This window comes from Pinus tabuliformis, chromosome 6 (genome assembly GCF_031772625.1).
Source record: "Pinus tabuliformis cultivar Carrire ecotype Pingquan chromosome 6, CPIR1, whole genome shotgun sequence".
Taxonomy (NCBI): Eukaryota; Viridiplantae; Streptophyta; class Pinopsida; order Pinales; family Pinaceae; genus Pinus; species Pinus tabuliformis.
The window spans coordinates 911,286,366-911,303,567 of record NC_142292.1 but is presented as its reverse complement, the minus strand read 5'-3'; the positions used below and the strand labels follow the sequence as shown (position 1 = coordinate 911,303,567).

General features: G+C 36.0%; 1 protein-coding gene across 1 annotated transcript in view; it reads right to left on the bottom strand.

Moving 5' to 3' along the window:
* Window positions 1-4,329: 4,329 nt before the first annotated feature.
* The window catches only part of HCF164 (Thioredoxin superfamily protein), an 82,210-nt gene continuing 69,337 nt past the window's right edge, over window positions 4,330-17,202 (bottom strand). The window contains exon 3 of the mRNA XM_089423016.1: window positions 4,330-5,123. Within this exon, the coding sequence (XP_089279142.1) occupies window positions 4,835-5,123 (289 nt within the window). The 3' untranslated portion in view covers window positions 4,330-4,834. The remainder of the gene's footprint in view (window positions 5,124-17,202) is intronic.

The following is a 17,202-nucleotide window of genomic DNA, read 5'->3' as shown; positions in this document are numbered from 1 at the left end:
ATCTCTCAGATCCCAAGGCGATGCTTCACCACCCTCCACATGCTCGTATCACATGGAGCTATGGCAAACCATCTGAAAGCAATCAATGTAAATTACGAAGGTGGCAAGGTCGGTTTAACACGGCATGCTCCTGGCCTTTTTGGTGTTCAATTTGGTAAGTTTTCATTTTGTGTATGTGCTCGACATAAGTTTCGAATTGAGCATCCCTGGGGACCTATGGCAGAATTCTGTGGTGGAAATTTGCATGGCTCTGGTTCATTCACCGTGGGTTCAGGTCATCAATCTCGGGTATGTGCTCAGTGTTCTAACTTATTTCTCTGTCATGACACGCTCTTCTTGTCTGTGGGTTTCATGGGAGAAGGGATATGATTTGTATAAAATGGGTTTGGAAATGTATTCTTTGGAAATGGGTATGGTCATCTCTGAATTGCTTGAAGGTTGTCTCGTTTTCTTTATTCTTGTGTTTGTTCTCTATGGAGTTTTGTTGGCTCGTATGGGTGTTCTGTTGATTAGGTCGACGAGTCGCTTATGGTCTCTTTGGTTCTGTCACGGGCGCCCCAACCCTGGTTCTCCTCTAGCATTTTGTGGCTATGGCCCGAATATTCTCAATTCTGCAAAACAATGGTTTGGCTGGTCATTCTACCCTCAGTCGTTTTGATTGTTGTTGGACTTATGGTTCTGAACATTGGGACGCCTTCTTTGTAAGGCTTTGGGGCCGCAATTGGGGCCACCATTGGGTTTTGTATGGGTTGTGGTTCTCACCATCGATTACCTTGACAGGTCCTCTCAGGTGCGACCCCCAGCAACACTCTGCTCCTGGGTTGTGGCTCATTTTGGGTCAGCATTTTGGGTATCAATTTGTGGGTTTCAGTTTGTTTTATCTGTGTCACCAGCATTGCATCATGGCCTGAGCGACTTCTAGAAGAGGTCGGACCATTCGAGGCTCTCATGGGCACGAAAAGAAGGCCAATTCAGCTAGTACCTCCAACAATCCTAGCACATCTTCTGGCAAATCGCATGGACGCAAGTCCACCTCCAAGATTATTGAAGAAGTAGCTACAATGTATCACGTAGGCTCGGCCCCGGTTCGTCAACTCATCGCCAAATGGGAAGCAGAGTTAAATGAGACAGCGAGACTATTGGACCTTGACTTAGATGATTGGCAGACCCTGGTGCCTGATCCAGGGCATTCTCAAGGTCAGGTTTCTCAGTATAAGCAGATTGTGCACTTGTATTGGTTGTTAAAGGGCCTCCTGGTTAAAGCCCTAGAGCACATCCCCCCAAGATTGGCCACGACTACTCAAGCTTTACCAGACTATAGCAAAGATTTTCAGCAAATCAAATTTCAATTACAGCAACAAAACAATCGCCTTAGTCGTATCAAGAGGCATATCCCATGCATTCCGCAATCTAAACTTCCCGGGTCAAGGATCTAGCTCCGGTTGACTCAACAGATGACGAGTAGTTTGGCGTATCACTTCTCTTTTACTTATTAGTATATGCAACAGTTTTTATCTTTTCAGTACCTTCAGTATGTATACAGATATTTAGATGTTAGGCAGTTTAAGGACAATCAAACTTTTTTAGCATGGATGGATAGACTTATTCTATTTTGTTTTTGGACGGCTTATCATGTCATTAGGTGGCCAACAAACCTGGTTTCCCACTGGGCAGGTTGAAGTCACCTAACCATTCAGCATATGGATGTAATCTACCTGTGTTTTATGATAATGAAAAGAAAGGTCCTACCAAGCTTACCAAAAAAAAAAGTGGTAAAACTTAGCATAACTCATTTTTCAATGTGTAAAAATAATTGTTATTAGTTATTTCTCTTGGTGATGTAAACTAACTCATCACTATTGTTCAAGATATTAATTAAAGTAATTTACTAATAATTTACAAAAGGTAGAATTTCACTCTTCAAGGGTTAATTTATCTACTTACTTCCAAAATACATAGACTCTTTAACAAATTAAAAATAATTTGAAATCTTCCTATAAAATTAAAATATAATTTTTAGTTAATAATAAATATAACAAAAACACAAAAAACTACTTTTATTTATATTTTAAAAGTAATTTAGTACAACTCTAATTTCTCCTCCTTTTTTAAGAATGTAGTAAAACCAATCATAACTCATTTGTTAATGCTTAAAAATAATTATAATTTGCTATTACTAATCATCACTATTATTCCAAAAAAAAAATTATAAAAATAGATTTTCGCTTTTAAAGATTTAACTTATTTACTTATTTCCAATGAACATGGACTCTTAACAAATTAAAAATAATTTGAAATCTTTCTATAAAATTAAAATTTATTTTTTAATTAATAATAATTAAAACAAAGCCTACGGGGCTTTGGATTAACGGTGAATGGGTGCATTGTTAAGGCACTTCTTGTGATAGGTCACTAGTTCAAATCCCCCGTGGGTGCTTACCTACCAAAATATATATATATATATCCCTTGGGCTTTGCCCACGGGGCTTTGGATTGACGGTGAATGGGTGCTCTGTTAAGGCACTCCTTGTGATAGGTCACTGGTTCAATTCCCCGTGGGTACTTAGTTTAGTCTTAACATAGAAAAAAATAATAATAATTAAAACAAAACCGATATCCCCTTTCATTGTTAAAAAGACCTCTTTAACCCTCTCATTTCATCAAATAAAATAAATTTTGAAATGATTGTCAAACTTTTAATTTTCTCAACCTAAATGAATATTGAATTGATAAACTAAAATAGGCCCAAAAGAAATATTTAAAAAAAAAAAAATTAATACCAATCGTACTGAATCAACCAAAACACAATGAAATATTAGCCAAAAATCTTAAAAAGTGTAGCACACAATCCTTTGTAGCAAATTATCAACCTCCTGCTGTGTGTAAACAATGGGGTCTTCGATAATATTGAGTTCCAAAGGCTCAAACAATGTGGTCTTCGATAATATTGAGTTCCAAAGGCTCAAACCATCTTCAGCGCTCTGGAATGTCTTTTATGCTTATGACTCTTGTGTTTATTGCACTCTATTGAATAAAACCTTTGCGACCAAAATCAAGTGGACAAATGGAGATATATGGGGTTTTCACCTTTTATTGTTTTGATTCTTATTATTCTTTTGCTTCAATGTTTAACCACAGAACATGAGCACGGAATGACCATTATAACATGTTTACCCATGGAACAGGAGCACGGAATGACCATTATAACTATGACTCCAATTCTCATTATTATTCGGATTCAATGTTTAACCATTGAACACTAGCCGGAAATGGCTATTTTAATGTGCGAGGATACAACAAATAGATATCACTCAAAGCCCCAATCAAATCCTTCTATTTGGAGAAATAGAAAGTTCATGCTTTTAAATAATCTACATTAGAGAAGAATGCCATAGAAAAAACCATGGGTTAGAAATACTACACTTAAAATCATGAGCGAATACAATGGCTTAAAAAGCCATTTTTATTTTATTTTATCCTCTCGGTATTTTTATTTTTATTATTTTATTTGCATTGTTTATAGGACAAGACAACATCTCTTCCATACTAGGTTGGAGAGCACCTCTAGACAGAATAAAAAATGACTAAATTTATTAAAAAATTAAAATTATTATATTATATATTAAAATACAAAATTTACATTTTAAAATATTATATTCAAAATATAGAATCCAAAAACTGCCAAAGTAAAATAAAATATTTTACTTTAATTAATAATTATTTTTATTTTATTTTTATGTTTTAGTCAAAATGCTAAACAAAGGAGGACATTACAACATCTCTACTACACTGGGCTAGAAAGATAGAAATGTAAAATTTCTATAAATATAAATAATAATATTAAAAACTAGTATAATTAACTTCGAATCTACTAAACTTCGAAAAAAACAAATTATGCAAACTTTTACACTAAAAAAATTATATCTTAAAATATTTTATCGAATGCTTAGTAAATCCAAAATTAAAATAAATCTACACAGGTTATAAACAATTATATCATATACACAATTATATCATATACCATGAACTCATTCGAGAAAGCATTCATGTTTTTAGTCAGTGGGAGTGATTAGAACACTACGCTATTCAAATAAGCAACCAACAGGACCCTGGACACAGACATTCATATATTAACTATAAACATGAGATACAATTAAGTTCAAAATGTCATATATCGTACATACTGCATGCATTTATGGACACAGACATTCATATATTAAGGTTTCCTGAAGGCCTTTATACATGATCCAGGAATGCGTTTACTTTTTTTATCATAGAACATTACACTATTCAAATAAGCAACCAACAGGACCCTGGACCCGATAAATATAAACATAAGATATGATTAATTTCAAAATGTCATATATCGTACATACTGCATGCATTTATGGACACAGACATTCATATATTAAGGTTTTCCGAAGGCCTTTACACATGGTCCAGGAATGCATGTACTTTTTTTTCGTCGTGGCGGTTATTGGGGTGTTTGTCTGTATACCTCATTCTGGCCTTCAAATTTGACAAATGGAATAGAAACAAGTCCAGGATTCTGCATGAAGCTCTATAATGTTGCTCTCCAAAATTTTCTGGACAGCTAAAAGAATACCAATAACCAGAGAGTCTTTACACCTTTTGAAGTTTATAAATGCAATAAATGAGTCATTTCATCTGTCTTGATCCCATTCTTTTCTTGCGCGGGGCCAACGTGCCCCTGTGATAAAAATTACATTCTGCTTGGAAAGTAGCATTATAGATAGTATTATACAGAAATTTGATATATCGAAAATCAAAAGTTGTATTATGATGGTTTAATAACATTGTATAGAATGAAGAACTAAGTAGTGCCATGGCTCCTTGGATTAACCACTGGACGTACTTGCCTGGACTCTGTATTAGAGAACTGTCCTACGACCCTAGAATGAGGAATTTTTGCATCACCTCTTGCAAGAGCAGCCACATCTTCAGATAGATATTGCCTTGGAATCCTGCCAACTACATTTCCTTCTTCATTGCCTTCCTTGTCCAAGAAAGCAAAATGGGGAATTCCCTCCACCCCAAATTCATCGAGCTCTTCTTCCCACTTGCTATTGTCCACATTTAACATTACAAAATTCACCCGATCCCTGAATGAAGGAAATAAATGTTACATGTCACTGAATATGTCTTGTGTACACAACAACGATTTGGAAATACAATTCACTTTGTTTCCATATGGTTTTGCCGCTACATGTGCATCCATGGATACTCAAACCTCTCAGCTCACAAATATCAGACCAAGGTCCTGTCATCGGGGTATTCGAGTAACAAATTTTGTTCCCAAAAACACACTGATTTTTCATTTGGATATTGAAGAAGAACTGAAGATCTTAAAAGAGATGATAATAAACATTTTTATCTTAATTTTCCTTGTATGATAAAGGAACAATGGAGCATTCAAGTAAGATGCAATGATTGTCTTTGTTATTAATCATAATAAGTGAATTACAGATTCACAAGCATGCAAACCAGTTTTCCTTATTGGAGAAAGTGTACGTGATTAAAGAGTAGACAGAAGGCTGCCCATAAAAGGGATATATCCCCACCTCATATCAGTCCTGAGCAGTTGCTTATCAAACAAAAACATTCAAGTGACAATCTTATAACAAGTTTAATAGTTTGCAACTTTCCCTCCTAAAAAATTCTGAATCACTGCTATGAGTAAACATTTAGTAAATAAAGTTAACCTTGATGCCCGTAAGATAAAAGAAAGCAGTGATATCCTCAACTTTGTTTTACTCGTTAAAGAGATTCTGGCTCCTTTCTGTGCCTAAATACATATTTGATTTCTGAATGGATTTGCTTCCATCATTAGTTAATCTTTCTAAATGCATAATTACTCTCTTTCCGACACTAATGTTGATCTACAAGGAAACAAGTGCATTGCAATCAGTGTCACCTCTTTAACAAACCATATCAGTCAGTGCTCCCCATTCTTCATGACTCTGCAAATTCTGATTCACTTAACAAACAAACTACAAATAATCAAGAATTTTTAGGAAACTAGATTACTCATTGGATGCAGATCATGGGTGATGGGTAGCAGCAGCTTAGACTACTAGGAGACAATTGCACAATCTATTAGCCACTTGCTAAGCTCATGTGCCCCTTTTCATAACCCCCCTCTCCTTCCAATTCAAAGCCTAGTCACAATAAGCAGTTACTAACAATCCCTGTGTTGCTATTACTTCAAAATCTAGCAATCTATCATGTTCTTCATACTTATTGGCTGTATATTTTCTACATGCACATCCTTCACATGATAAATTGATGTTAGCTCTTCTGATTGTCATCATTGGCTTAACCTTACTTTTTTCTGGACTTTCCTTTTACAACAAAATTTCAATGACATGGCAACTTGACATTGAACCAGCTAGCAAAGGAGACAACTCCTTGGAGATAAGCTTGGGTCTTGCATGAAGTCACCGATGGCATATATACAAACTGTATAAGTTATGGAATATAAACATTATTTATGGTCTTCAAAGAAGAATCCACCTTGCCCACATTCTTTGACATGTTTAGGAGCCGTGATCCTCAAATAATGTTGAGAATGTTAGAATCAATGCCCATTTCCGGAGGGTAAAATTTACGAAAACAGTTAAGTGAATATGGTGAATCCAATCTTGATCAAATGAAATATGCATTAAATTTATGTGAACAACAATTAGCTAGGCTAAGATTCTATACGTGCAAGCTAGTTAGAAACACATGTACGTTCTAAAATTAGAAAATATTGTATAAAATTAGATTAAGTTAGATAAGAATAGATGAGATTATGATTAGCATTAAAGAAACATTTGGCTATCTTTTGCAGACTTCTTAGATATTTTTAGTGCTCCTCGTGTGAAAAAAGTTGGGCTAGATAGTGTACGCTCGTTTGAACAATTGCTTCTTTGAAATTTAACATGGTATCAATGTACTTGTGACTCTATAAATCTATGAGGTAACCTTCAATGCTGTACAAGGGAGATAAGTCTCAGGTCGAGCATCAGAACATGGGATGGGGAGACATTGGAAGTCAGGTTGAGGAAAGTTGGACCACAGAATTGTAGTAGCTCTCGCTTCAAAGAGTTTGTACATTTCAGGGGTCAGCAGCTTGAGAACCAAGTGAAGATTAGTTGGAGAAAAACTGCAGTGAAGATACTGGTAGAGATGGAAGGAACTTTCTACAATGTTATACTGCCAGATTCGCACAAGCTTGATTATTGGAACTACATTGTTTGTAATTCAAAGAGAAGCATTCTTCTGGTAATGATATCAATATGGTAACAACGATGACAGTACTCACACACAACAAAGGAAACAAGGAAGAAAGTAGGAGGATGCTGAACTGCACTTGTTACATTGTTTGGAAATTCAAAGTTAGAAACATTCTTCTGGTATTGATATGAACACGGTAACAATGCGAAGTACTCATACACAAAAAAGGAAACAAGGAAGAAAGTATGCAAGTACAATAGGAGAATGTTGAATTGCACACGTGTACACTATATTGCATTAGATTATGTAGGAGTATAAAACTGACGGGCAGTGATCATATTTGACCAAATCTCCTATAAAATACAATAAAGTAGGTCACTGACCATTTTGGACCAAGTGAACCAAAAATAATAATTATAAATGTACTAAAGCACAAGAACAAATCTCCTATAAAATACAATAAAGTAGGTAAAATGCAACCAACTCATTGCACATTATACTTAGCATCAAGGTTCTGCTCAATGCATCAATGACTTAATTTTCCTTGCCTAACTTATGCTTCAAAACAAAAGTATAACTATGTAGGAACTCAACCCATCACATATATCTTTGGTTTAACCTTGATCTGTTGCTCATAAACTTCAGTACCTATGATCAATATACAAAACAAACTCCTTGGGCAACAAATAATGCATCCTACCATCCAATGCATATATGATTGCATTGAATACCAAATCATACTTAAACTACTTTTTCACATCATTTAGCTTCTAGATAAAGAATATTATTGGGCAGCGGGCCTAACTCGCTGCCCTACCTTTGTTCCAACAGTTATTCCACTTGCATCGCACTCTATTCGCAAAACTTTGTGAAATTATAGCAACAACAACATTATACTTGGAATACTTTGTTGAATGTCCTATGAATACCCACATTAGATCTCCATTTCAAAATATTTGAAACTCTATCATCCTTCCTAACCTATTGACTCATCAAAACTATGGAGATCTAGGAAAGCTTCTCTCCAATATAATAAAGTAGGTCACTGACCATTTTGGACCAAGTGAACCAAAAACGATAAATACAAATGTACTAAAGCAAAAGAACAGGTCTCCTATAAAATACAATAAAGTAGGTAAAACGCAACCAACACATTGCACATTATATTTAGCGTCAGGGTTATTTTCCTTACCTAACTTATGCTTCATTACTAAAGTATAACTATGTAGGAACTCAACCCATCACATATATCTTTGGTTTAACTTTGATCTGTTGCTAATAAACTTTAGTACCTATGATCAATATACAAAACGAACTCCTTGGGCAACAAATAATGCACCCTATGATCTAATGCATATATGATTGCAATGAATACCAAATTATACTTAGACTTCTTCTTCACACCATTTAGCTTCTGAATCAAGAATATATTGTCCTACCTTTGTTCCAATAGTTATTCCACTTGTATCGCACTCTATTCGGAAAACTATGTAGAATTACAGCAACAACAACACTAGGAATATTCTGTAGAATGTCCTATGTATGCCCACATTAGATCTCCATTTCAAAATATCTGAAACACTATCGTCCTTCCTAATCTGTTGACTCATCAAAACCATGGAGATTTAGGAAAACTTCTCTCCAATCTTTTTGAGCATATAAATAAAATGCTAAAACAAAACAACTAATTCCTTATTGCTTCTCTTAAGGTCTAATATACCAAAGTTGGTCTTAGTGGACATTAACGATTATCATTAATCTTCATTTACAATTATACAAAATTCATCTATGATTGCATGATCCATTGTAATCTCTACACCTTCATATACTTTGTCATGGGTGTGCAAATCGACCAAAACCTCTAATAAACTTCCTATTAAAATTAGAAATGCCATGGAAGCTTATTACCTCACATATAATGTGGGGTGCTTGCCATTCCAAAATCGGCTTCACCTTCACAAGGTCCATGTTCCATCCTCACCATGAGGGTACAAATCTTAATATGAATTCCAGTTTAAAGAAATCATATTTCTTCAAATTAATGGGCAATCTCTCTCTATTCAACACTATCAATACCAATCTAATATGTTAAAATTCTACTACTGTATAGTAGGATATCATCCAAGTACAACAATGTACTCTTTTTTTCTTCCAAGAAAAACCATGCAAGGAAAACCAAGGGACACTTCCCCACATTCATGGATGGTATCCACAGTAAACCCGTTGGCTTAGACAAGTGCATCTCACCAACAAGGATTTGGACCAAGCACTTGCCAACATGGAACTAGCCAAATACCCAACAACATTGGTGACAACCAATTGAACTAACCTCTATTTAAAATGTTTAGAAACATTTGACCTTGTTACCATGCACGTCACACTAGGCCCACACAATAGAGAGTATCATTGTCTTGTAGTCAATGTTGTGAACATCGCAATTTAATCACAATTTTTTCAAAAAATCGCAATTTTTTCACCCGAACGATTTAATTGCCGATGTTTTCGATGATTTTTTTATTTTCAAAAAAAAATCGTGAGTCGATGTGAAAAAATCGTGGGGGTCCGAAACAACGCGTTTTTAAAGCGAATTTTGGGTTTTTATTTGTCATTTTTTGCAGACAGCGGGCTTGTTTGAGAGCTAAGGAGGAGAAGAAGTTGACTACAAGGGCAGAGGAGGAGAAAAACGAAAGATTTTAGCATCCCAAGCAAGATAAATTCGAGTTTGGACCAAATTTCTTCGGCAAAGCGTGGTTTCCAGGTATGGGCACCAAATTTGGCCATTTTTTTTGTTTTTTTCCTTGTTTTTGCTTGGGTTTCTATAACCCATTGATTATCAATGATTTTTGAGTGGATTTGATTGTGTTTTTTTTTTTTTTTCATTTTTGTTGCATAGAGTGGAGAGGGTTCATTTTGGTCAAAAATGCAAAAACTTGATTGTTAGATTTATTAGTTTAATTTCTTCTTCTGCTCTATTTTTTTGCATCATTTTTGTTTGGGTTTGAATGTGCATTTTTTCTATTATTGTTGCATTGAGTTGAGATTTTTTTTTTGTCAAAAATTCAATGTACTGTATGTAATTTTTATTTTTATTTTTAACTTACAATTCTTCTTGTGCCCTAGGTTCAACTTCAAACATCATCTTACATTAAAACTCAAGAATTCAACCAAGTTACAAACATGCCAAGGAAATTGGACCCTCTGTGGGAATTTGGTGAACTTGATGGAGGGTTTGACAGAGCAAACTTGTCTTGCAAGTTGTGTGGGCATCATATGACAGGGGGGTGTATAGATTGAAGTATCACCTTGCACAAATCCTTGGACATGAGGTAGGGCCTTGCACCAATACAAATCCGGAAATCATCCGAAGAGCCCTCAGATCATTGGAAGAAATAGAGCAAACCACATTGTTTGAGTCAGATCTGAGGAATCAACTAGCAGGGAATAGAGTGTTGGGAGGTGAATATGAGAGTGGCACTGGTTCTACTTCAACATCAGTATCTACAACCAACCCTGTAGCTACCTCATCATATGTTGTTCCTAGAACCACGGCTGGTTCATAACCATCTATCTCTTCAATGCTTTAAAAAAATGAGAAAGAAGAAGCTGACAAGTTGTTGGGAAAGTTTCTTATTTGGAGTGATATTCCTTTCAGTGTTACAAGGAATAATCCATTTTTCCACCCTGTTGTTGATGCTATTGCAATTGTTGGCCCATGGTACAAAGTCCCTTCTTATGATGACTTTAGAGGTTGCATTCTTCAAAATGAAAAGGTTGACTGCACCAAAAGATTGGAGGAGTTTAGGGCATCATGGGCACACACAAGATGCACTGTGATGTCAGATGGTTGGACCGATCAAAAGGGGAGAATTCTTATAAAATTCTTGGTTAATTGTCCAAAGGGGACAATGTTTATGAAATTTGTTGATGCATTTGCACATATCAAATATGCAAAATTATTATGTGATTTGTTGGATGTGTTTATTTTGGAGGTGGGTTCAGAACACATTGTCCAAGTCATAACGGATAATGCTGCAAATTATGTTGCTGCTGGCAAGATGCTTATGGAGAGGCATCCTACTTTATTTTGGACACCTTGTGCTGCACATTGCATTGATTTGATGTTGGAGGACATAGGAAAAATTCCTTTTGTCAAAGATATTGTTGACTCATCAAAAAGAATTACAAAATTTATATATAATCATACATTTGTGCTTCATTTGATGAGAAAATTCACCAACAAGAAGGAGTTGGTGCACCCAGCCATTACATAATTTGCCACAAGTTTCATATCTCTTCAATCCCTCTCGAATTCTATGTGGGATGTGAAGAAAATGTTTCTTTCAGATGAGTGGCTTGCTTTGGCATTTAACCGCAAACCAGAGGGAGAGGCCATATGCAAATTAGTTTCATACCAGGAAAGCTTCTAGGCGGGAGTGCAGGAGGTGTGCAGCATTACTAAACCTTTGGTAAAGGCTCTTCGATTAGTTGATGGTGACAAGCCCGTAATGGGCTACTTGTATGAGGCCATGGACAGGGCCAAAGAATCCATTCGGACCTACTATGATGATAAGGGAGATGAGGGGTTTCAGAAACAACTCCTCCTATGGGAAGCAATTGATCAACGATGGAACAACACACTCCATCGTCCCATTCATACTGCAAGGATCTACCTGAACCCCGCATTTGTTTACCCCTGTGGATTCTTATTTGATGCTAAGGTCATGGATGGATTCTTCACTTGTGTTCAGAGGATGGTGCCATCTCCAACAGAACGTGTAGAAATCTCCAACGAAATGGAGATATATAGGATGGCAGGTGGCACATTTAGCTTTGAAATGGTTGTGGTTGATAGAAAGACTAAAATGCCAGGTCTTTTTTAGTTTGTTTCAAATTTCATTGTCTCTTCAAGTTCATAACTTCATACTTTGCTTCAACTTTCAAATTTCATTTTTTTCTTATGTTTATCTTATTTGTAATTTTGTTTTAGATGCATGGTGGAGAAGCTATGGTGCCAAAGTACCCCATCTGCAAAATCTTGCCATTCGAATCCTCAACCAAACATGTAGCTCCTCATGATGCGAGCGCAACTGGAGTATATTTGAAAAAATACACACTAAGAAGCGCAACAAGTTAAACTTAAAACTTAAAATATTCCAAATTTCCATATTAATTTTTTTTTTCATTAAATAATATTTTTTTATAATTGTTATTTTATGACCTTTGTATAGGTTGGAGTCCCAGCGACTTAATGACATGGTCTACGTCTACTACAATCTTCGATTGTGGGTGAGGCAACTTGAGACGACAGCTGATATGGATGCCATCTCATTGGATGGGATTGACACCACTGCTGCATGGAGGGTTGAGGCAGAGGGGCCTCTCATGAAGTCTGTCGATGATTAGTTAGAAAAGGAGGTAGTGGAAGAGGTAGAAGGGGCAGAGGAGGAGGAGGAGGTGACACCACCTACCCAGGCTACCCCTGTCACCAGTAGAAGATGTGGTCTACCTCCTGTAGCTCCTACTTCTTCAGCTTCTAGAGCACAGCAAAGTCCACTGCCAACTCCACCAGCATCTACATCTAGAGGGAAAGCTATTGCATTTTCTCGCAAGAGGGGCAGAGGAAATCAGTAGTATTAGTTATTTGGTTCATTTCATTGTATATGACATTATCCTCATGATATGAGATACATTATTATATTTTTTGTTGATATTTGAGGCTGAGTTGGGACTCAAGAGTCAGTGCTTACTATTCAGGACATGATTCACTGTTATGTGTGATGTAGCACTAAAAATGATATTACACATCTTCTATATTAGTTCTTTTATCATATTTATGTGTCAATGTATTTACTTTATGTTGTAGATGCTTTAGATATTAAAAAAAAAAAAAAAAAAAATGAATATTTTTGTATTTGCTGATTTTTCCCGAATTTTTTCCAATTTTTTTTTTATTTTTTCCCCTCGTCGATTTAATCCCAATCGCAATGTTCGCAACATAGAGCTATAGAGGAGGCTACATGAGGCTATTCTAGATCGTATTTGTCATCCACCAAATCAGTGTCATCATCAGAAATCAAGCACTAGTCTTTCTTGCACACAATTGCTCCAATGAGATGTGCATGGTTAAGAAGGGGGTGTGATGTCCCCTTTCTCGCTCCTTTCAATATTATTGATTCCCAGCAATTGCAACATGCTTGGAATTCACATTTGGTCTAAGTCACATGACACAAGGACATGAGACACGAAGGACACAAAAATATGAGTATCTAACATGTGACATGGTGACCCCCCAGAACATGACACAGGGACACGTTATATAATTATATATTAAAAACTATAACAAATTAGTGAATTATACATAAAAAATGAAATGTATTAAACATTTACTTGATGATGATATAAATTCCATCATACAACTAATGCATATAACCCAAATGGCACTGAGTGCAATCCATCTCTAAACCAAAAATACATCAATAAGGAGGCCCTAAATGCCCTGTAGATTCCAAAACAAAATCACGCTACAACAAATAACTAGTACTACATATCATCAAAATCATTCCCTATATTGGGATCCACATCATAAATATCACCCTCTAAACATTAAAATAAGATAGAAAAAAGCTTAAATGTCAAATTGAGATTTTATTTGAGCGATGGGCACATTTTTATGAGGATCATGATAAAGGAGTTCAACAATCATTGCCACCAACATCAAGGTATATAGAGGGCTTGGTGCTCTTGATTAAATGCTAGTTCCAAGCCCTCATACATAACAAAGTCAAATGGAAACATTGCAATCCCCAAAATCCTAAAATCCTGAAAACTATTAAGTCTGCTGAATTTTGAGTGGGATCTAAAATTCCACTTTCTCCATATGAAATCCAATGAGGTGGGAACCACTCTTAAACATCCTGAAACAATTAATGATGATGTTTAAAATTTAGGTAAAAGGATGAAAATGAAATCATTTATTTTCATCCTTTTACCTTAAGAATTTAATATTACTATTAATTACATATCATTAGTAGGACCTAGACAAATCCAAACCCCAACTCTTGGAATCCCTTCTAACATTGCTTAATCGCGTCTAATTGCACTTCAAAACCATTGACAGCTTCAAACCTGTAACTGAATTGTGTGAGAATAAGACAAACAATCTATTTTAAGATGCTTTTTCATTGGACACATGTTCAAATTTCGGGACACTAGTAGGGCTCTTGTCTAACACTAGTCAAACTCGTGTCTTATGAACATGACACGAGTCAAACTTGTGTTGGACATGTGTCATGTTCGATAAGTGAAATACGTGACACAGGTGAAGGACGCCTCATGTTACTTAGCATTTGGGCCATATCACATGTAATTGTATACTCCGTTGTAAAGGAGGCTTGAATTTTGGGTCTGTTACCCATCAAAAGGTGGGTAACCCCATAGGAGAATTTCTTTCTCCTTTGGATGGTCAGCCAACCAATAGCCCTACATTTGCTCAATGCATGGTGATATTCCATATGCCTCCACCATTTGCACTGATTAGATAACTCTCACCATCTGGCACTCCTCTTGAAGGAAGGTAGGTCATCATTCAACAAGTACTTTAAGCATCTTGCAATCATGTGCTTTTACTTAATATTTTGGGCATTCTAACATGGATTAAGGGGTGATCTGGATCAATGTTGATAATATCGGTATTAGTGAAATATCGGTGAGGGCCCTGAAAACATTTTTTCGGCAATATCGGTGAAAATATCAACAAAATATCAGAAAATACCGGCAAACATAAAAAAATGCATAATATATTCATTTTGTTTTTCAGCTTTTTAAACATATAAAGCAATAACAACATGAAATAAACACATTGGCACATAAATCTGAAGAAAGCATTGATATATATGATGTAATGGATGTAAAATAAAAATGATACATCAAAGGCTCATTATTAGGGATAATTGTCCAATCAAGGACTCAAATGTTGAGAACCAATACAAAATAACATAAAATATATAAAAGTATCTCATCATCATGAGTTATATGTAGCAAAAAAAAAAAAACTAGCAACTAGCTATCTGAGATCAGTGCCCTCTCCCCCTTTTACGGGAAAACATGATGGGTTCTTTGCCAAGCCTACCCCTAGTCATGGAAGGCCCTGACCTTGCACCTAATGTCAAATAAGGATTGTTGGGTATGGAGTTGTGCTCTCCTAAATCTGTAGCAGATGGTGTTGACGTTGACGCTTCCACAGTCTCCTCCTCCTCCCCCGAGTTCTCCTCCTCTTGTTGCCCTTATACAAATGGTTCCTCCTCTAACCATGTAGGTGACTCCTCTGTGATGGGCACCTCAGACTTTACCCTCCACTAAGACAATACATCAATATTGTCCAAGGAAATGGCATCTGGATCCATTGGTTTCATTATTTGCTTCACTCAAAGTGGGAGATTTTAATGCACATACACTAAATCATTGGGTCATGAAAACTCCAACCTGTAAGAGTGTCAAAAAAACTAACGAGTCTTGACACTTGAGAGTCACAAATTAAAATTACAATAAATGTAATTGCTCAGTTGAAGGTTGAAGCTCAAATTTATACCTATTGCGCTTCTTTGCATGTGTTTTCTCAAATACACTCCAATTGCACTCACACCCTGAAGAGCTCTAGGTTTGACTTAAGATTTTTATGGTCAATTTCTACAAATTTGGTGACCTTGCACCATAGCTTCGCCACCACATATATACAACATAAAGAAAAAGAAAAAACTTAAAACATAATTAAACTTTCAAATAAAATATAATTGAATTTCAAAAATCTAGAATTATAAATCAGTAAATTGAAAATTCTAATGAGTTATGACTCGTCACCTACGTGGCATGAAGAGGGTCCTTTCCCAAATAGCATCATCAAAGCCAAATAGGCCAACACAATCCCGATAAAACTATATCCCGTGATTGATTTTGTTGCGAAGCTCGGGACCAGGTACCATCCTATGAATATAGAAATGGAGCCCTTCATCACCTCACTATCAAAATCAAGGCCACATTTGTATGAAAATGTCGAGTTGAGGAAGAGTGTTGCTGCATGAATGGGTCAATGAAGCATCCCTGTCCACCGACTATCAATCGCATCCCATAACATCATTTGTCTATTAAGCCCAGCAAAACACGTATCTGCATAATAAGCACGAATGGTCTCCTTGGCCCTATCCATGGCCTCATACAAATAAACCATTGCAGACTTCTCCCCATCTACCAATTTCAAAACCTTTACTATAGGTTCACTAATTGAGCACAATTCTACTCCTTGCCAAAATGTGTTAGTGTACACCATTTTTACAATGGCTCTCCCATCCTATCTCCTGTTGTATTTACAATCATGCTACTCATCAGAAACAAACTTTGCTTCAACTCAAACTGGAATTGAAGCAAAAACTGAAGAGTAATAATAAAGTTGGTGGCAAAACGTGTGATTGCAGGATGTCGCAACTCCCTGTTTCTAGTGTATCTCCTCATGAAGCTAAGAACAAAAGCATGGTTATATATAAACTGTTGGGAAAGATACTGAGGGGGGGCGGTGAATCAGTATTTACAAATCAATAACTTTTTGCATTTCATACTCAAATTTCTATACGCGACTTTACTAAATCGAACCTGCGTGCACGCGACTGTTCTTAAGCCAAGTAGCGTATATCCAATGAACTTATAATTCAGTTAATTCATCCTATGTTTATCTTCAACTAGTGCATTAGTACTTTATTAACCATTAGATAAACATTAACCATGTGCTGTAATAAATAAACCATCACACATAAACAACACACATGAACACCAAGATTTAAGGTGGAAACCCAATGCGGGAGAAAAACCACCTGTTGTTGTTGTCTATGTCTTCTTTTTAATATAAAGAATAGGTTATTTACAATCTTGTACTGGTGCAAACTCCTACCAGTACGCAGGCACCCACCCGCAGAA